The 22,093-nt window shown below is 40.1% G+C and overlaps 1 protein-coding gene and 1 pseudogene across 2 annotated transcripts; both read left to right on the top strand.

Annotated features, from left to right (window-relative positions):
* Positions 1-1,266: 1,266 nt before the first annotated feature.
* On the top strand, positions 1,267-10,317 carry LOC308094683 (protein misato homolog 1-like; annotated as a pseudogene). Its single transcript, XR_013935120.1, has 14 exons — positions 1,267-1,295; positions 3,008-3,182; positions 4,442-4,514; positions 4,859-4,934; positions 5,290-5,341; positions 5,533-5,677; positions 5,855-5,969; positions 6,915-7,049; positions 7,247-7,399; positions 8,536-8,667; positions 8,803-8,987; positions 9,136-9,240; positions 9,359-9,471; positions 9,614-10,317. The product of XR_013935120.1 is annotated as a protein misato homolog 1-like (transcript).
* Positions 10,318-15,345: 5,028 nt separating this feature from the next.
* On the top strand, positions 15,346-21,786 carry LOC308095629 (G2/mitotic-specific cyclin-B2-like; the record flags this gene model as incomplete). The annotated part of the gene is made up of 10 exons (XM_080442680.1): positions 15,346-15,426; positions 16,538-16,654; positions 16,853-16,981; positions 17,804-18,022; positions 18,568-18,726; positions 18,829-19,065; positions 19,455-19,595; positions 19,748-19,858; positions 20,386-20,457; positions 21,520-21,786. 10 exons carry the CDS (start codon positions 15,346-15,348, stop codon positions 21,784-21,786), a joined length of 1,533 nt encoding a protein of 510 aa, XP_080298806.1.
* Positions 21,787-22,093: the final 307 nt, after the last annotated feature.

A 22,093-nucleotide genomic window follows, 5' to 3' on the forward strand; every position in this document is an offset into this window, starting at 1 on the left:
CTCCTGTCCAGTGTCCAATTTGTATAGGCTATGCACTGAAAAGGGCCCTTTTCTGACCCTTGACCTCACTGGACGGCCCGCCACTTTTTTTTACACCTTAGTGCCGCTTAGCGGAGAGTGTGGCTGTGTAGAGGGGGTCTCCCCGAACGCGTGCGTACCTCAGAAGTTCCGGCACTAAGCACCGTCTCCTGTCCAGTGTCCAATTTGTATAGGCTATGCACTGAAAAGGGCCCTTTTCTGACCCTTGACCTCACTGGACGGCCCGCCACTTTTTTTTACACCTTAGTGCCGCTTAGCGGAGAGTGTGGCTGTGTAGAGGGGGTCTCCCCGAACGCGTGCGTACCTCAGAAGTTCCGGCACTAAGCACCGTCTCCTGTCCAGTGTCCAATTTGTATAGGCTATGCACTCCTTTGAACAGCATCTATCAATTTAGATAAATAATTAATGTTTTAAATCCGTTTTTGTTACACAGAAACATAATATGTGATATATAGCTTCGTTTAAATGCTTAATTTATAGTTTTAATGTGCAAATGAACCGTTTTTCAATGGTTTTCAATGGTTTCTTTTTACTCTAGAGGGTACTCTTATTCTGAAGAGATCGTCCACCGGAAGTCTTATATTTGCTCCGTTATATTTGCTGACTGAACACTGCTGCTGGGTTGTAGGCTGAGTTAAATACCATTATGTTAACATTAGCGATCAAAACCTTACATGTAAAGTAGCTCTTTGATTCCTTACATCCAGCTCCATAAAGTCTAACATTTTAGGTGATAAAAGGCGGATTATTAATCATTAGTTAGTTTAATAGCTCTCTAGTTTTGCTGTCCAGGCACCATGAAAATCAAACGACAAAAGCAAGCCAAGAAGAACATAAGCTTCTACAAATACAACTTTAACTTCAGGCAACCCTTTCAGATCCTCATCGACGGGACCTTCTGCCAAGCGGCTCTGAAGAACAAAATCCAGATCAAGGAGCAGCTGCCCAAGTACCTGATGGGAGAGGTGACACTCTGCACCACCAAGTGAGTATATAATATTATGTGTAAATACCTGATGGGAGAGGTGACACTCTGCACCACCAAGTGAGTATATAATATTATGTGTAAATACCTGATGGGAGAGGTGACACTCTGCACCACCAAGTGAGTATATAATAGCTCTGGTCCATAGCCTAGACAGTGGAGTTCCTCTCCCCTGGGGAGAGGAACTCCACTGTCTAGGCTATGGACCAGAGCTATTATATAATATTATGTGTAAATACCTGATGGGAGAGGTGACACTCTGCACCACCAAGTGAGTGGACTTGGACTTGTTGTCTGCTTTCATACTAGCCATGGTTCACATGACGCTTGTATACAAGCGTCATGGTGCCGAGTCCCCCTGGTCTAAAGTTGTGTTCGATTTTTTCACATTGCCATCTCTCACATAAACATAAACGTTCAGATTTCAAATATAAAGTGCTTACCACCGAGCCACGGATGTTACAAGGCGATGCGGACCGCGATGAGTACCCGTATCTCCCGTATTGTTCAATAAAAAGCATTTTAATCCCATCGCCGGCCATTTTCTCCAAATTGTCTCCGATACTTTCAACCATGCGACACTAATGGTTGGGAGGTGTATTGCACTCTGATACATTACAAAACAAAAAAAACAAAAAAAAAATGGCCGGCGATGGGATTAAAATGCTTTTTATTGAACAATACGGGAGATACGGGTACTCATCGCGGTCCGCATCGCCTTGTAACATCCGTGGCTCGGTGGTAAGCACTTTATATTTGAAATCTGAACGTTTATGTTTATGTGAGAGATGGCAATGTGAAAAAATCGAACACAACTTTAGACCAGGGGGACTCGGCACCATGACTGTCATGGTATGACAGTCATGTTTCAGGGCTACTTTCATACTAACAGTGGTGGAAAGTAACTAAGTACTGTACTTAAATAAAAAAAATGTTTTTACTTTACTGGAGTATTTCCAATTTTCAGTACTTCTACTCCACTACATCTCAGAGGCAAATATTGTCCTTTTACTCCACTACAATTATTTGACATTTTGAATTCTGGACTTTTACTTGATACTTGATACTTTTCAGTAAAACTTTTGAGTACATTTTCCACCACTGCATAGTAAACATGGCTTAAAGGTGTACTAGTACGTGGTTTTCTTGGTTAACGTAAGTGTTAAATAGCTCTATATTCCGATACCAAGCAATCATTGTTGTGTTTGTTCAGTAACAAACATCCTGTCCCCACTACAGCTCTTTAGTAAACAGCAAATGGGTTTTCAGGTCAGACACCAATTTGATCCAGTCAGGAGAGAGAAAGGATACAGGATAGACAATTGAAATTGGAAGTGATGACACAAAGAAATGACCACACACAATTGAAACTGGAACACTAAAATCGAAGCTGATAACTGAAAACAAAACATTTTCACAAAAAACACTTAATAGGCTCTATGCACAGCAGCCACATTGGAAAGAAAGTGGACCTCTTCCTCACTTCCTTCACAGGTGTTACCAATGATACTAATGAAGGCTCTGTTCCTTGTAGCACAGTGGTTCTCAGACTTTTTAGTTTCAAGGACCCCATAACTCTGAGAATGTACAAATTACGGGTCCATTTGGTTCCATTTGTACACTATGGGTCCATTTGGTTCCATTTGTACACTCTCAGTTACACACCTGTAAGGGGCCATCTGGAATCCCCTCAAGGAACCATACTGTAAGGGTCCCTGGACCCCACTTTGAGACCCACTGGTGTAGCAGAGTGTCTCCAGTGAGCCAACATGCACAATATCAGCACCCTGACTCTGGTTGACCAGAATGGAACAGAGCCTTAATAGTATCATTGGCAACACCTGTGAAGGAAGTATGGAAGAGGCCCAATTTCTTTCCTATATGGCTGCTGTGCATAGAGCCTATAGTTATCTTAAAGTGTATCAATTAAACTCATGTCATTGTCATTGTAGCATAATTGTTTCAATCTCTCATGCACTACAGTTGTGCACTGAAGGAACTGGAGACTCTGGGAAAGGAACTGTACGGGGCCAAAATGATCCTCCAGAGGTTTCAGGTCAGGAACTGTCGTCACCTCAAGGTTCCCGTTCCTGCCTCGCAGTGCCTGCTCTCCATGTTAGAAGACACAAACCCACACCACTACTTTGTTGCTACACAGGTTTGTATAATTTCACAATTAATTTAAAGGTTTATTCTCTTTAGCACTTGTATAAGAGGATATGAAGAACTTTCAGGCTTTGTATGTACCTTTAAAATAATCGAATATAACGTCTTCTCTTCAGGGAATACAAACTGTTATTCTGTCTTACTTTCGGGACTGAAATTAGGCAGCATTAGAGTACTACGTTTGTTTTTAGGCATTTAGCCTATGTACTTATACACACCAAACAGTGATGTAAAACAAGTACAGCAGCAGAATAACCTTCTGTTCCTACAGTAGCTTGCTGAAATTTACAATGAGCATCAGAGCTGTAGTACCCACTATCCAGACAAAGTTGACAAAAATTGAATTGAAAAATTGAATTGAATGACATTTTTAGCCACACACTTCTTCTTCTCATGCCTTAGTTTAACCCATTAAGACCTGAGGCCGATTCTACAAATGTCTTCTAAATCCTAACAGTTTTTCAGAACGTATGTTGCAATATCAGTGGTGCTCCAACTTTTTCGAAATTATAATTCCAAAATGATATGTATTTGGCCGCTGACCCTCATCTCAAAATATTTTGTTCCAGGGACCCCCAGAAGCAAAGATTTGAGTTAAAAATGTTCGCTTCATATATAAAAAAATATATATTTGGGACAATTTTCTCTATTTTTTTTAATAGAGGCTATGAGCGTGACATCATCGTACCCGGATGTTATGCAGGAATGCCTACTGAGTCGTTCAGTGTGACAGGATAAAGGACAGCCTTCTTCAAGCTGATGCCGTTAGGCTATGAGTTCTGCCGATTTTGTGCCATGTGCCATGGTCGTTAAGTGTGCTTCTACCATAACCAGACAAACTGCTGCAACAATTATTTTACATGTTTCATGTGTTAAAGCACAGGAATCAAACACTACTGTATCTGCTAGTCTATGTGTACACAGTTTTGTGTAAAAATATCTGGAGATATTTCCACTGAATCATCAATCCAAGTCTGAGTCTAAATCTTCCTCCATTTATTTGTTTTTTTTTGTTTTTTGTTTTATTCAAGGTAAATATTGCCCCAACATATGTCAGCTGAAATACTGTAGGTTGTAGTTTCATCACACACACAAACGGGTAGACTCCATTCAATAATTGGCACAGTGTGAAAGATTTTAGCATGGTCAAAAATGGACAGGCGTTTGATTCATAATGTCTGGTCCTACTAAAAAACACAGCCTGTTACACTTGTTAAGTTCTCTCTCTCTCTCTCTGTTCCTCTATAACAGGTAGTCTTCAGACTCTAAGGCAAGAGGGAAGTCTGTATGAAACAGACCAAGATGGCAATATTGCTTTCACATGGTATGTGTGTTTCAGATATGCTGACATTCACCAATATGTGAGTGTACTGTATATGTCAGAATATTATTTGGCTGCTTAGAGGATACCAACAACTAAATATAGTATAAATGAATATTTATTTTTATTTTTCCTGTCCCATGTGATATAATTTGTGAACCACATTTCACAAACAGTACTCAAAAAACCCTTTAATCTCAAAAACCCTTTTATTGTCAATTTCAAATATATTGAATATTCCTCCCATTACAAAAATATGAAAATATTTAACATTTTGGTCTAAGTATCTTTGCATAACAAGTTATTGGTTCTGTGTATTCAATATGAAAATGTGCTCCACTTGGCAGGGAGGGAAAAATGATGCTGCACAAAGAGACTCCCACGACAAAGAACCCCTTCCTCCAAGACCTGGACAAACTAGATGTGAGTATTTATAATGAGATGTAAATCCTGTGCATTACGATATGTTATTTAAATTGATCTTATGACACAATGCTTGTAAATAGTCTTTTGAAAATGAAAAAAGAAAAGAGGTTCCGTCTTCTGTGACATCGACATGTAATTATTTTCAAAAGAAAGGACGGTTATGTTTCAGACAGCTCTGAGAGCATAGCGTTTGTTTATTGTTCATTCCATCACTGGGAACAAAAAGAGTCCTAAGATTAAAGGACAGGGCTTTGTTTTTCATCCACTTACAACTTTCATGTGCATAGTACTGAACTTGAATCATGAAAACATCCTCATTCAATCTTATTTTGACGTCTATCTTTCTTTTCAGAAGGGGGAGGTATTTGCTGATTTTGCCTCCGAGTCTCACCCTCAGTGCTCAGGTAATAGAACGATCCAATCATTTTCTCAACTCCTAATCAGCAATTTTCTCTTAAATATGTATTTATATTATTTTTATTAGCAATTGTTTGAACTTTGCATGTGATATGTAAATGCAGTTTATGGTGTTCCCTTCTGCGTGTAATTAAAAGTAACCAGAGATCATTCATAAAACTCCTGTTGTCAACTGCAGTGAGCATGGCTACTGTGAACGACCATCTGGAGCGTTTGCAGAACACCTACAGGTTGGAGGGCAGTGTGAGGGTATGGTCTGACTTCCTCAGGATCCACCTGCACCCTCGCACCATCTCCGTCATCCACCAGTACAACCATGATGGGTGAGGGGCAGCGCCGATCCACTTTACACACATTCTTGGAGGAGCGATGTGGGACTATTTGGGATGTCCAGATTATGTTATAGAGTTATCTGGGACACCATAGTTCATTATATTCAGTTTCATGATATAGATGCCATGTCAGAGTCTCAACAACAGTGTGCATGTGTGGATGTCCAGGGAGACTCACCGTCTGGAAGCGTTTGGCCAGGGAGAGGCACTGCTCCAGGGATCTGTGTTGGAAGAGCTGGAGGACAGACTGCACTTCTTTGTGGAGGAATGTGATCATCTTCAGGTAACTACAACACATACACACTTAAACTCTACTCATTGTTTTGATTTAGATTTTAAATAGTTTCATTGTACACACTCTCAATTTACAATTTAGCTCCACCTCTCATTTCACACACGCACACGAAATAGTGAGCCTCATTCACAAAACTTTGATTTGTTTGCAAACTTAGGTGTATCATTTGCCACATTGACACTGGTTTGTAAATCGATTGAGCATTCATCATTTGATGAAGTTATAGCTATAGTTATATAAGCTAACATAGATTCTTGCTCCTTGCTCCCCCCCTCTTCTTTTCCTTTCTTACTGAAAACAACAAAAACAATGGCGCTAGCACAAACTAATTTCCCCCACTTCATTTCACCTGTAAACCTAAAGGGACATTTGTAGGTAAAACATTTTTAGGGTAGCTTTATTTTGAAAAGTGTTGGTTTATTTTATTTTTTCAGGGTTGTTTTTTTTCAAGGTGCAGGGAAAAAACTAAGTTGGTGAATTGAGTTTTATTTTATTTTATTCGTCCACATTTGTTTTTCACAAACTTCACAAACTAATTCACTAACTTTGTTTTTTGTAAAGCTACTCCTATTTTTTTTTTACCTACAAATGTCCCTTAGGGGCTCTGTATAAACCTGTGATGAGACAAAGTGGATTCTAGACACTTGCATGAGCGCATTAATATCAAATGTGATCATAATTATATGCATGTTCTATTATAGGTGCATTACACTGAAGATTATAGAGGAACTTGGGTTAAGTCGGGTACATCCAATTACTACTGTATCTACTTTATTTCAAGTGCATTTGTGATGTTGACCAAAAACGGGAACATATTTACTCACTAGTGAAAGTACTCTTATCATTTCTTCCTTCTGTCCTTTTCTTCATTCCCTTCTTTCTTTTCCCATTAATTCCATCTCTTCCTCTTCCTGCATCCCTTGTTTCTCTCAGGGGTTCCAGGTGCTGTGTGACTTGGCCGATGGCTTTTCCGGCCTGGGATCAAAGGTCACAGAAATGCTGCAGGACTCATATGGTGGGAGAGGTATCCTAACCTAGGGGCTGGCACCTGTCAGCCACCCAGATTCGGTGAGTAATGAGAAACGTTCTATGGTAGCTATCTGCAAAACTCCCCAAGATTACAGTTTTGTTCATTGTCTAACCCTGTCATTTAACCCAGAGGTAGTTTATCGTTCTTTTGTCATTTTTTTTTTGTAAAAGCACCATTTCTTTTTATACTGCTGCAACAAACTTATTTTGTAATGCTATTGCTTCTGTTGATTCAGACTCCAATGAAGGACCTCTACCACCTGATGAACTGTGCATTAGGGACAGTGCATATGGCCAGGCACAGTTCTTTCTTCTGCCCTATGACCTTGAGGGGTGGGCTGGGCAGACGACCCACCTCTCCCATGGCCTTTCCTCATCTAAACTACAATGTGAGTCTCACTTATCAGTTTCTCTCTCTCCAGACTGTTTTCTTAGTTTTGTTTTGCACCCTGTCCATCCATGAGTGTGTGTGTGTGTGTGTGTCCGTGTGTCCGTCTGCGAGCAGCTAATCTCCGGTACCGTTGGCCTGGTTGCAGCGAAACTGTGCACACACACTCCCTGGATGCCAGAGCAGAACCTCTGCCCCAAATGTTTCACATGGGCCTGTTGTAGCGTCACCAGGAGGCCGATTTTTGCAAAACACATTTTTTAACAGTACTCCTACAGATTTTGTCCAAACACACGTAAATCGGTACACAGCAGTATCTCTATAGTCATTAAACGAAACAGATTTTTTAACTGATTATTTCAGATTTTTTTAACTGTTTTTTTTTTTCAGATCTTTCATATTCTATCCTGATTGGCTAAGATTGTCTTCCAAAGTTTGCAGTAGTGCTCCATTTTGAACAAAATGCCACAAATCCTGAACACAGCTTGTGATTTCCGTGAACTTTTGCATGCACATTCCCACTAGGCCGAGGAAGAAAAGCCACTTGAATTTTCAAATCAGCCTTATGGTGGCGCTATAACAGGCCGATTTGCTTTTTTACCTATAACTTCACAGATTTGCATAAAACTTTGTATGCTTACTCCCTAGAGGCCAAGGAAAAACCTTTGCCCTGCATTTTTCACATCTGCCTTTTATAGCGCCACCAGGAGGCCGACTTATGTAAAACATTTTTTTTATATTATTTCAGATTGTATCCACATTTCACGCACATCGGTACACATGATCTCTTTAGTGATAAAGACGAATCTGTTGGATTTTTCATATGCCATCCTGATCGGCTAAGATTGACATCTAAAGTTTGCAGGAGTGGCCCGTTTTGAACAAAATGCCTCAAATCATGAACGCAGCGTCCGATTGTGGTGAAACTTGCGTTTACATTGCCCTATTATAGCGCCACCAGGAGTGTCCGACACAATTGAACTCGGGCGGTGTGGGGGGCGAGTGTTTTAATCCTTTGCCATCCAGACACCCTCTGCCTGCCATTCCTAATTGCCAGTTTACCATAGAGATTTTCCAGTTTTATTTAATTTATCAATTGATCTATGTCTAAGTACATCTTTATTTCCTTTGTGCCAGCCCTTACTGTGGTACCACAGCAGCGCTGTCCTGGCTCTAGGTCTGGATGCCCTTACTGCATCCTACAGGCTGAGGAACAACACTGTCCCCATGTGGCAAGTGGCAGATGCGCTGGCCTCGTCCGGGAAAAAGGTGACTTCAAGGTTTTAGGGTCATCATATGTGATCATCATCAATGTTAAATAAATGTGATTGTCCTCTATGAGGTTTCCTACATACCATGCAAGAGGCTTTTAGCTTGTACTCAGTGAGGTAATGTTAATTTCAGGTGGTGGCTGCGTATGGTGCCGTTCCCTTTCCCATGATGCACGGCAGCTGTCTCCCTGATGCCTTGACATCCTGTGCTGATGCACTACCATGGAAACCCTTATCAGCTTGCCCGGAACTTGGTGATGGTCGATGTTACGGCCAGATGGTAACACTCAAGGGCTTGGAGGGACAGAGCCTGGTCAGGTCAGCATCTTCCCCAAATGAATGAATAAATTACTGTTGATTTTCTTTCTGCCATAAAACGTTCCATAGCCCAGATAAGCATCTTCCACGTGACTTTTGTAATACTTGATGAAAAAACAACTACAAAAACTACGATCCATGCTATCAGGTCTCTGGAACCAGGAACCCAGCCACGCACTCCCCTGTACAGCCTTAACCGTGGGGAAGATGTCCTTGAAGACTACATCAGATCCTTCTATCCTACCACACCTCTGTGAGTTCCCCATTCACACACACACACACACAACAGATAACTACTATTTTGTATGTAACTACAACTGATTGACGGTTTCTGCTCTTGTCTTTTTGCCTCTCTCTCCTTTGCTGTACAGGGCATTGCATCTGGTGTCAGCCCCCAGCAAACTGACACCTCCTTTCCCACACATATGCAGCCAGTCTCTTGGTGAGCAGGGCTTATTACAGAGTCAGGCCCCTCCCCGTGGCTGTGAGTATACAGTGATTTCAATCGTTGTTTTGGCATTTTTTTCTGAACAAAACCGATTCTGATTCATTTCTTTCAAGTGGAGCCTCTGTGATTTTTGCCTTCCTTTCTTGAACTTCTGTTTCTCTTTCTTCATTGTGTGCAGCCTCAGCACCAGTAGTCTCTTCCCTGCCCATCCTGACCTCCCTCCAGTCAAGCCCTGCGGTCGGCCAATGGCTGTCAGATATGCACCGCGGTGTCAGCACCCTTAACATTGGCCGTGTGGCCCCCAGCTTCCTCTCACAAGGACCTGAAATGGCTGACTACCTGGAGGCTCTGGAGGAGCTGCGTCTCCTGGCCCGATGTTACCGGGATGACAGCGGTGGAGTGTTACGCTCTTCTTCGGAGGAGGAGGATGATGATGATAACTGACAATGACGTTATTATGAGAGTCTGTGTTTAGAAGAGTTCCATGCACTCCATAGTCATGTGGATAGACTGATGTCCACTGACATATATACAGTATGTCAGCCCAACAGCTGTGTATTCACCCTGCCGATCAACATATGCACCTTTCATACATAGTGAGAAGAAAAAGAGCTGTACTTCTTCTGGTTTGGATGAGGACACAAAGTCACAGAATGAGGTGAAACGGTTAGTAGATTGCACATTAACCAGAAGAAAGAAGCCTGTCTCGTTAAGATGTAAAAAAAAACATTAGCCTACAGTAAATCTGTTAATTTAACGCTGAGAGTGTGAGAATGCCATTTCCATTTTTACACTCTAGTTAAATTAACAATGAGGATTTTACAGTGCACAAGGAACTGTTATGTTTCTTAATGTGTAATTAAATGTGTTTTATACTAAGTGCTTTTGTTTTCAAAAAGTACATCATTACAATATCTAATACCTGTCTTGAAGACATCAAAGCCGTTGTTTAGTGCCAAGAAGTTGTTGAAAGAACGCTTTTTCATTTATTTTACTTAAACCGGTTGATATGGACCTATAATTGTTCATCAGGGATGTGTATAGAATATTGTAATTTAAGAGTGGCTTGATGACTCCGTTTTCAGGGCTTGTGGAAACCAATCTGAGAGAAGGGATGTGTTGACAATTTATAGAAGATCTGATACCATGCAATTTGATTTTTTTCCTTTTGGAAAAGCTTGTTGGCCGAATATCAAGGCTGCAGGAGGAGGATTTCAAATGTTGCATAATGTACTCCAGGTTTTTATGGGGAGATTCACTCTTTCAGACACTACATGACATTGGTGCAGCTCTGCACTCTTTTGGGAGGGAGGGGGTCATTGGCAGAATCTTAAGTTTAGTTATGCCTGGCAATGAAGAACAGATATAGAGTAGGGGTTAGTTGTTCCTGTTAGGAGGGGAGGTCTGCTGCCTCCTGTAGATAGTCAGGGCCGGTGTAGCTGCTACCGCTCCTTGTGTGTTGCTTCTCATCGTCTGGTGTGACATTGACACCCGACTCATTTCTGTCCATGCCGTCCAGCAAAGCTAGTTCCCCAGGGAAATAGCTTTACAGTAGCATGAAGTTGCATAGGTGTAAACTGGCCTTAAGCCTTTGTAGCACAAGCGATATGGCAGGGGTTTATAAGCTGAAGGTTTAGGTTTCCAAGCTGGTAAGGAACATTTTCACACTAAACTCTAAAAGATCCTCTCTAAACTCTATAAAGTTAACTATTTTCAATGCTGTGGCATGAGAGCTATGCCCGTGGTGTGTAAACCAAAGGTTTGGGGTTCAAGACCAGAGTTTGGCAAATTTTCACTCTCCATCTAAATTCTACAAGGTTAAGTATTTTTTTTCTCACTTGCATCTTCCATGCTTCCGTGGCATGAGAGCTATGTCCAATTGTCCATGATTTGTAAACCAAAGGTTTGGGGTTCAATTCCACCATTTGGCAGATTTTCACTCTCCATCCTCTACAAGGTTAACGATTTTGTTCTCACTATTACCTTCCATGTTTCTGTGGCACGAGAGTTATGTCTATCAATTGTAAACTAAAGATTTGGGATTCAAAAACAGACATCTAATCCAAATAAAGGATCAATCAAATGCCACAATAAACTAGAACAGGAGTCAAACAAAACTATTAATATGAAACACTGGGAGAAAAAAAATACTAAAAGGAAATCTCAAAAAATGAAATGCTTTAAAAAAAAAAATACAAATAATAAAATGAAATACTAATGTCACTTTGCTTAATATGTAAATGTCTTAAGGTAGTAGTATGGAGTATGGAGGCAGGCTGCCTCCATACTCCTCGCCTTACAAAGCCCAAAAATAAAGATTCACCGGGAACAAGATTCAAACCCACGACCTTCAAATTGAAAAATCTCTCCTTTAACGTTGCACCACCAGGCCTTCCACTCTAAAGTGATGTTTGAGGTTATATTTAAGGTCGAAGGGAGCGGTGGCAAGTCAAAAGATGAAAATCCACAGAAAACACCTCTCCCCTACAGAATGACTGTATCTACAGATACATCCACTGATGATCAGGGTTCATCATTGACACAACTGAGATTTAGGATATTGTTTAAAAACATCTGTTGGAAAACTTGTACTCTGCACCCATATTTACTTTTTCATTAGAGAAGATTAGTTTTAGCCTTAGTAATGTCATTACAATTCATACCAATTATTGTCATATATTAATAATTTCTTAGTTTTAGATGACCAAAACTATAGCAGTTTTAATGACTCGGAACTAATAAAGTACATTCATTGGCTGTTATTGTCACGTTATATTAACAATGTTGTATTATGACCACAGTTCCTCTTTGAATAGCTGTAAATTTGAGTAAATACCACTGTACACTCTTGGCATGCAGCATATCAAATCAATGATCAATTAAAGGCAGAGCCCCATACTTATACATAGCATTGATTTGTTTTGTGGTATTCTAGTGACTTTGGGATAACAAATTAAGTCAACTGAATCCAACCACTTTACACCAATTTATGTGTTCATTGCAATTAAGATCAATCACTTAAAGGTAAGTGATATTTTTGGGTTAAAACAAAAAGTATTTTGTCAAAAGGTTAAAGCACGATATTCTGATAGTAATCATTGCTATAGAGTGTTTGTTCATTAACAGGAGTCTCCCCGTCTCTCCAGCTCTTTAATAAACAAAACATTGATTTTCCGGTAGGTGTCAAAATCTCAGCCAATCAGGAGAAAATACCCATTTTTAAGCTTCATTTTTATAGTGTTCCAGTTCCAATTTTGCCTGCTCATTTCTTAGTGTCATCACTTCCAATTTCACTTGTTTAATCTCTATCCTGATTGGATAAAATTGGAAATGAAACTGGAACGAAAATGCATTTTCTGTTTTATAAAGAGCTGGAGAGACAAGGAGACTCCTTTTACTGAACAAACACTCTATAGCAATGAGTACTATCAGAATATAGAGCTATTTAACACTTATGTTAACCAAAGAAAATCACTTACCCTACCTTTAAATACAAAAATAGATCACAATTTAGGCTAATGGGAACAAAGCATTAGACTATGACATAATGTATGACTCTTTTTAACAACAGTACTATATGACATTTCTTTTCTTTTTTTAACTACAGTATTGTATGACTTAATTTTTAATTACTTAATTTTCATACCGAGGTACAAAAAATCTTGTTAGTGTCATAATTTATGTTCTCTTTCTACTCTCTTGATCTGTCTGTCTGTCTCTCTCATCCATAACACTTAAGTAAAGGTAAGTCATTACATCTTGTGCATCGTGTATCTCAGACAAATACAAAGGATGCTTCCCAATGAGGGTAAAACTATAATAAAACCATTTGTTGCGCCTCTCTTCAAGAGAACAATACCATAAAGTGCAGTCATATTTAGATCCCATAATAAATCTGATAGTGTTACTGAGAGTAACACTGCCTCCAATACCTTTTCCTACAACCTAAATGGAAACTGGACTGAACTTGTCAATGAGGAATTTAAAATTGACTTTTTTAATAGTTTTGTCATACTTCCACCATGTCTTTCAAATATATTTCATGAATAAATGTACATAATTTGTAGGCTGCCCTTCTTAATTAGCCTATATAGACATCAATACAATCTGGCAAGAGGTCGAGGCTGTCAGTTCTCCGAGTCACCACTAGAAGGAAGCGTTGGCCTAAAAGTGAAAGAGTGTATTTGGTCCTATCCTGGTCAGCCAATGACACTCAGAATAGGTAACCCAGCTAGGGTTCGTGTGGTTTAAATGGAGGTCAACTCAGGGCCCAGCATGTACTGTTGGTGGTGTTGCTGGTGTGTGCTCCTCCAGGAATTGTCCTTGTATCCTCTCACAACTTTGTGTCCTTCCCTCTTTGTCTCCCTCTCTCAACCTTATTTATCTCCCAATTTATTTCACCCCTCCCACCCCCTCCATGTTGCCCTCATTCCCTCAGCCCCCTTCACCTTTTCTCTCTTACGTTCCCTTCCTCTTCTACCTATTTAAAACCCCACCCTTATTTCTAGTGATTGTAGTCTTTTTGCAGCCTGTCTTCTTAACTTCCTCTAAATGGATTAATCTTTGTCTATCCTTCTCTGCGTTCAGTTTCAGTTTGACAGAAATACCTACACTGTTCTATGTGTGTGTGTGTGTGTGTGTGTGTGTGTGTGTGTGTGTGTGTGTGTGTGTGTGTGTGTGTGTGTGTGTGTGTGTGTGTGTGTGTGTGTGTGTGTGTGTGTGTGTGAGATAGAGAAATACATAAACGCCTATAGCCTCTTAGTTCAGTGTCCATGTTGTACACAAGTCTCGATTATCTAAGCGCCACTATATAAGGGAGACCAACAGCATATGTCAAGTTGTTAATAATATCTTCAGATTCTAACCATTCAAACTGGTTATTCTGTGAATTATCATTCTCCATAATAAGAGAGACTAGTAGGCAGTGGTGAAAAAATAACTCAATTTCTTTTACTTAAGTAAAAGTATCAATACTGCAATGTAGAAATACTCTATTACAATTACAAGAATTCAAAATGTACTTGAGTAAAAGTACAAAAGTATTGGTGTCAAAAATGTACTTAAAGTACCAAAGGTAGAAGCCTACTCATTATGCAGAATGTTCCATTTCGCAAGTTTTTAAAATGTATTAAAATCCTTGGGGAAAAAACTCTACAAGCTCACAAGGTGTCGCTGCATTGTGAGCTTGTAGGTTGGCTATTTTCAAATAGCCAAAGTATATAGGGCTGAAGTGGTTAATGTATGTTTTGTAGTAATAATCAAAATCTGCAAAGTAACTAACTAAAGTTTTCAAATAAATGTACTGGAATAAGAGTAACTGAGTAAAAGTATTTCCAATATTTGGATCTGAGAGGTAGTGGAGTAGAAGTAAAAGTATTGAAAATTGGAAGTACTGCAGACAGTAAAGTAAAAAATACTTCAAAATTGTACTTAAGTACAGTAATTGAGTAAATGTACTTAGTTACTTTAGTTTACACCACTGGAAATCTGTACATTGCAACTGCGTGTGTGTGTGTGTGTGTGTGTTTGCACTGTGTGTATTTTAGACTCGATGTAGCCTTTGAAGAGGAATTTGTGGACGTATTAAACTGCATTTAATAATTGTTATCATTAAATCATTTTGATATTTTTTAATCATGACAACAAGTTTGTGCGCAAACACAATTATGTAGATTTAATATAATATAAATTCTTGTTTGTATTTTATTTTTGCCGTTTAACCCTACTGTCTGTATTGTGTCAATAACATTGTTAAATAAAGTTAAACCCTTTAAAATGCCACGGTTTCGCCGTGTGCGGGAAAGTAGCTGATCTACAAGCTCACGACGTGAGTCTGACGTGTGGCTTTGTGAGCTTGTAGATCGGCTATTTTCCCCACACGCTGCACCGCGCGCACCTTCGAACGTCGCGATGTGCATTCCTTCAACCAATGAGCGGCGTGCTTTCCACGGGAGGCCGGCCAATCAGAGGAGGCGCTCGCGGTCTGTGGAGGTTAGCTAGCAGACAGCAGAGAAAGTGAACCAGTCAGTGTTTGTTAATCTAACGAAGAGCATCTGACTCACTACTGCGGTAGATAACTGAAGACTAGAGACATCAACAGAGATTTATTATCGGTTGCGTTCAGAATTGAACTATTTTTATCGTCTTCATCGGTGGAGTTTGAGATTTATTGTTAGTTGTATTCAGAATTTAACGGTTTTATCGTCTTTTCGGTGGAGTTCAGCGTTATGGTGAGTACAATAATTATGAAAATATAACTAGAGTTAAGCTAGTTATTCTTCCGTTAGGCTAAACGTTAACATGTCGCTCGCCGAACTGATCTTCCCAGCTTATAACGGACGCTTTGTCAGCTTGAGTATCTGTTTTGGCTGCTGTTTGCTCATGTTTGTTGTTTGTTCAACGGCTTTTAAACGTTGGTTGTTGAGTGAATTTTGAATGTTGTGAACGTTGGTGAAGTGTGTTTTGAACCGTCTAAACGTAACTTATACAGGTTGAACGTTGCTTTTTAACTAAACACGTTGTTTTTAACGTCTGTTTTGGTCGGCAAGTGACATGTCGATTGAGTCTTTTGCTATTTTGGGTGTTTTTTGCTAGTTTTGTAACCTGAAGACGTTATGAATCTTTTAAACCTCAAGTGAATTTTTAACTATGGGTTTTTGTAACGGTTATTGTTTCTGATTTTGAGTTCAGCGTTATGGTGAATACAATAATTATGAAAAATAACTAGAGTTAAGCTTGTTTTTCTCCCGTCAGGCTAAACGTTAACATTATGGTGTTGGTGTCGCTCGCCGAACTGAGCTTATAACGGACGCTTTGTCAGCTTGATTATCTGTTCTCTGCTGGTCGACAAGCGACGTGCATTAAGTTTGAGTCTTTTGTTTTGTGGTTTGTGGCTTATTTAGCTTTATTTTATTGTGTCCGTGCAGTTTTGGCTGCTGTTGGTTGTTCAAAGGCTTTTAAACGTTGGTTGTTGAGTGAATTTTGAATGTTGTTGAAGTCTGTTTTGAACCTTCTAAACGTAAAGTGCAGGTTGAACGTTGCTTTTTAACTAACGGGTGTTTGTAACGGTTTTTGTTTCTGATTTTGAATGTTTCCTGAACAGTGGATGAACGTGGAGATGGAGAACCCTGCACACATGGGGAAGACCAACCTAGCTGGTCCAAAGAGAGCTGCTCTTGGAGACCTGTCCAACTTTGCCAACAAGGCTTCTAACACCAAGGTAATATTTAAACCCCTGGTTCTCAACATTTACAATTTCACAGACCCCAATTTGATACTTTTTTCCAGACCCCTACACTGAAAAATCCCTTTGTTAATTTAAACTGACTGTCAATTTAAACAAATTACATTGTTTACATTTAGTTGTTTTAGTTGAGTTGCATACCTCTAATTTAAGGTTCCCTTTGTACACTCTCAGTTCAAGACAGTACAACAGGACAAGGCCCTGGATGTCATCTACACAAGAATGATACAGAGGATCCCTGATGTATCGTGCGTGGACGTGGACCACATCAGAAACGTGGACCTCCCGAGAGTCGCGGACAAGGTCAGGGAGAGAATGATGAGGCTGGCTGGGCACTGTACCAGGCCCCTGAAACTGATGGCCAACAAGCTGACACAAGGCACAGCAAGGAGGGGAGAGAGGCGCACCACCTATGTAGACACACTGCAGCGTGACAGCAGAGCTAACAACACTGCAGAGCGCCTGATGCTGGACAGGAAGGTGTGGAGAGCATCCATCCTGGAATCCCGAGTAAGTTTTTGCTAGTCTGCACTGTAGCACTGCATATCATCGCTGTCGGGTTGAAACATTCTCCATATTTCAATGTTTTATATAAATTAATGCCCTATGTTGTTGTGTCATGCAAAAGGAGCCGTGACTCGACTAGTCACAACGCGTTGTGAGCTTGTAGATTTGCTCATTTGGAAGATAGTGAAACCCATTTAGACCTGAGGCCGATTTGTTTATAAAAAAAAACGGCCTCTAAATCCTAACCTTCTGAAAAACCTCAATTCTTTATTAAAAAAAAACGTAACCCTAAAACTAAAATCAAGTTTATAAATATTGAACCAATGACAAGTATTAACAAGAGTTTGTGACTAAATAATAACTACATTGGATCCATTGGAATTGGTTATTTTTTCCATTTCCTCAAAAGTAACAGTTATGGACATGCAAGGTTTCCACCCGACAGTGACGATATACACTCAGAGTTACAGACCTGTAAGGGTCCATTTGGACCCCTGGTGGTCTCTGGACCTGATGTTCAGAACCAGTGATTTTAACTATATACAAGATACAAATTACCTACAGTTTAACTTCATTGAAGAACGTGTTTTGAATGTTTTTTTTTTTTCTCCTTCTCAGAGGACTGGAGCAGCCAGAGTTGAGGCACCTCCTCAAGTGTCTCCCTCCACTGGTCCAGAACAAGCTGCAGATGTTTCCATGAAGGAGGAAGAGGAGCTGTTCTGGCTGGCCTTCCCTGACCCACTCACAGTAGAGGACATTGATGCAGGAGACTCACAGATGACCCACCTATGTTCTGAATATGTGAAAGACATATATGCACATCTAATGGATCTAGAGGTACGTGACGCCAGAGGCATGTTTTTTTACTGCATGAGGTGACAAGGGTTGTCATACAATCATGACTTTTTACTTGACGATTCATTGTCATACAAATTATGGCGATTTTAATTGTGTTTTTCCATTGAACATTGGAACATAAATTATGTTTATCTATTTGGCTTTTAGGCTTTGTAAACAAAAATTGCACTGGGCAGATTTGACAAATAATTTAAATATGCAAAGAAATGACTGACAAGGACCTCTACCAATAATTAAAATAAATAATGTGCTATGGCCATAATAGGCCATATTTAATAATTTCATACTGAAAATGTGTAAAAAGAAATTGTGGAAATAGACAAGCTTACAACGCGGTGTGACGCATAGTGAGCTTGTAGACCTATTTACACTATTTTTGAACATGTATGAACATTTTTGAACATGAAACTGATTATGACGACAATGCAAAATAATTGCAATCGTGCGATTATGTAATAATTGTGACAGGCCTAGATGTGACCTGGTGTCTTGCAGCAATGTAATGAAGTCTTTTGTTTGTACAGGTAAAGCAGGCTGTGCAACCCGGGTACTTGAAGGGCTGCGACATAACGGCACACATGCGAGCTGTCCTAATCAACTGGCTGATCCAGGTTCATTCCAGTTTCCAGCTGCGGCAGGAGACACTCTATCTCACAGTTGCCATCTTGGATCGTTTTCTGCAAGTAAGGGCAACTTACAAATTTGTTTGCCATTTGATCTGCTCTTGTCTTTCTTTCTTTTCTTTTCCCTTTCTTTTTTTAATTAGCTGTTGTGATGTATTACAGGTTCGGTCAGTTTCACCAAAGAAGCTCCAGCTTGTTGGTGTCGCTGCCATGCTGCTGGCCTCAAAGTATGAGGAGATATATGCCCCAGGGATCCAGGACTTTGCCTACATCACAGACAACACCTTCACAACCACTCAGATCAAACCGATGGAGCGGGTGGTGTTGAGGGCCCTCAACTTTGAGCTGGGGTTCCCGCTGCCTTTGCACTTCCTCAGGAGAGCATCCAAGGCTGCAAGCGTGAGTCACTGTTCACATGGTTCATTAACATACACGGTGTAGTGATCAGACTTGACCCTCTGCCCCAAGGCTTTGTCGAGACTGCATCTGATCTTTAGGACTGACTGTCAACACTTATCGCCGTTAACCTTATAACGTTATTGGCAAGTGGTTAATTTGGATTTGTGTAGAAAATAGCACAATTTGACATGTTAGCTTGTGGATCGTCTATTTCCCACGAGCGCCATGGTCGTTCGCAGTGTCAATGTTCAGACTAAAACACACAGATTTGAATATTTCAATCCACCCCCAAAAAATTGTGGACATTCTTATTTCCATGAGGGTTTAGCAGAGTATTTTAAATTGTATATGCAAGCAGGCTTTTTAATAGTGTTGTTTGTTTGTTCTAGTGTACTGTGGAGAGACACATGCTGGCCAAGTATCTGATGGAGTTGACACTCCTTGACTACGAAATGGTTCACTACCGGCCCTCTGAGATTGCTGCTGCTTCACTGTGCCTCTCTCAGCTGCTGCTGGGTGGCCTGCCATGGGTGAGTTCAATAGAATCAATGTATATGTTGGCTTATTAGTACAGATGGCTAGCTTGACATTTTGTCTTTTGATTCTAGTCCGTTTTCCTTTCCTACAGAGCAGTATTGCACCACATATGATGATCCTAATTATTGTTTTTCATGTGTTGCAGACTCCTACAGAGCAGCATTACACCTCATACGACGAGGCTCACCTGAAGCCCATAATGCAGCACATCAGTAAGAATGTCGTTAACGTCAACGAGGGGAAAACAAAGTTCCAGGTGAGTTGGCAAACGAAGGCATTTGGAAGTTGATGGAGTAAGATGTGGATGTTTGAATAGATGAATACTCATGCGAAGATTCCCTCTTCACTAGTATAAATGGAGGTTAGATAGCATGTTGTTTAGACAGATGCTAGGTTCATTTGTTTACCTTGCATCCTATAGTTTCAATGTGCAGATCATTTATATCATATTGTTTAGACTGATGCTAGCTTCTTAGTTTACCTATCCTGTCTTGATCCTAGATTACTGAGACACTACACTGTCTCTGCATGTGATGTACAGTATGTGTTTACCTGGCTTAATTGCTTACTGTAAATTGCTCTGGATAAAGAGCTTCTGCTTAATGCCTAGATTGTAATTGTAAATTGTAGTACAGTATAATGGAGTAAGATAGGGATGTTTGCATAGATGAATAGTGAATACTAATATGTTCCCTCTCCACTAGGTTAGTATAATATAATGGAGTGAGATAAGGATGCCTAAATAGATGAATACTAATGCTAGTTTTCCCTCTCCTCCACTAGGCCGTCAGGATGAAGTACGCAGGGAGCAAACTGATGAACGTCACTCGCCTGTCTGAGCTGCAGTCCTCCACTGTGAGGAGCCTGGCTGCTCCCCTGCTTGAGAACCATAGAGTTAAAAGTAATAGAGAGGGCACCGGAAATCCCCGCCCGTCCACTTGTATGGAGTTGCTCACCCAGCGCATACTCCCTTTTCACTCCTTCTTCCGGATTGGGAAATGTGACATGCTATTTGGGGCCTCTGTGACACGTTTTGCGTCATGGAGGTGACGCCTCTGTGCGCAACCCTGTGCGCAAGCTCGCAAGTCGAGCCCATTGGTCGAAACAGTTTTGTCAAACGTTTGTCTACTGTTTGTCTGTCAGCTTGTCATGTACATATTTGTTTGTTGTACATATTTGTTTGTTGTACATATTTGTTTGTTGTGCATATTTCTTTGTTGTGCAAAAACAAATGTAACATAAATTGTGTTCATGTTCTGTGTACCATCAAGTATGTATATATGTAAATAGCAAAGGTCTCATATCCATGTACTTTTGTAAATATCTATAAATGATGTAAATATCCATTAATGTAATAAATGATCAGTTTGAACCATGAGAATTGTTGGTCTGACTCTTGAATTGGAGGTCTAATCTCCTTTCAGTAGTATGGTAATGTTTATTATGTTGAAAATTAAAAGAAAGTTGTGGCATTAGGTCAGTGGTGGGATGCAATACACTAGCTTTTGTTACATTAGAATGCAAAATTAGGCTACATTAGGATATGATGTTTGGACAAATTCTGTTAGAATTTAATTCATTGTTAATGTTACAGTATTTATGATTTAACTAACTGCTTGCTCTGAGACGAGCCCTCTAAGTTCCTGTGTCTCTGTTTCTAATGGCCATCAGACAGTACAGTATATGTCCTGTTTATGGGTCACAGAGGTCATGGCAGGTAAAGGATATGCAACCAAATAGTAAACATTACATAATGGGCTAAACTCTACTCCCTAGCTGTCTACCTAGCTGTCCTGAATTATGTTATGCATGTCTTAAACTACATGTCTTAATACAGGTAGCTTACTTCAAGGTTACTGTATTTTGTCTCCCTTGGGAGAAATGTGTCTTATAATTCACTAGTGTTGCAACTTGCAGGTAAAGCATTCAATGAGCCTCAATGAGACCCCAACACACCCCTGGATCACAGTGCAAGGGGATGGAACAGTCCTTATGGCTCATTGCACCTGTAAGAAAAGCTTAGGAGAGGTGCGCTCTCATGCAGCAGCTTTAATGTATGCTGTGTTGGCTGCTATATTGATAAAAGATGAGCAGGCTTGCACCCAGGTGCCCTGTGCATGGAGTCAGCCCAGCATGGAGGCTGTCCGAGGTGTCCCATATGCAGAGATCTGCAACATCAGTTAGGTTGAAAGTACCTAAGTACAGTTACTCAATTACCGTACTTAAGTACAATATAAGGTACATACAGTACATACAGTACCTTACTGGAGTATTTCCAATTTTCTAAACTTTTACTTCAACTCCACTACATCTCAGAGGCCAATATTGTACTTTTACTCACTACAATCATTTGAAAACTTTAGTTACTACAAAACATACATTAACCATGTCAACCCCATTTAAACTTTGCCTATTTGAAAATAGCAGATCTACAAGCTCACAACACGTGATGTGACGTGTTGCGAGCTTGTAGATTTGCCATTTTAGGCAT

Source organism: Gymnoscopelus braueri (assembly GCF_963280865.1).
Source record: "Gymnoscopelus braueri genome assembly, chromosome: 11".
NCBI classification, from domain to species: domain Eukaryota; kingdom Metazoa; phylum Chordata; class Actinopteri; order Myctophiformes; family Myctophidae; genus Gymnoscopelus; species Gymnoscopelus braueri.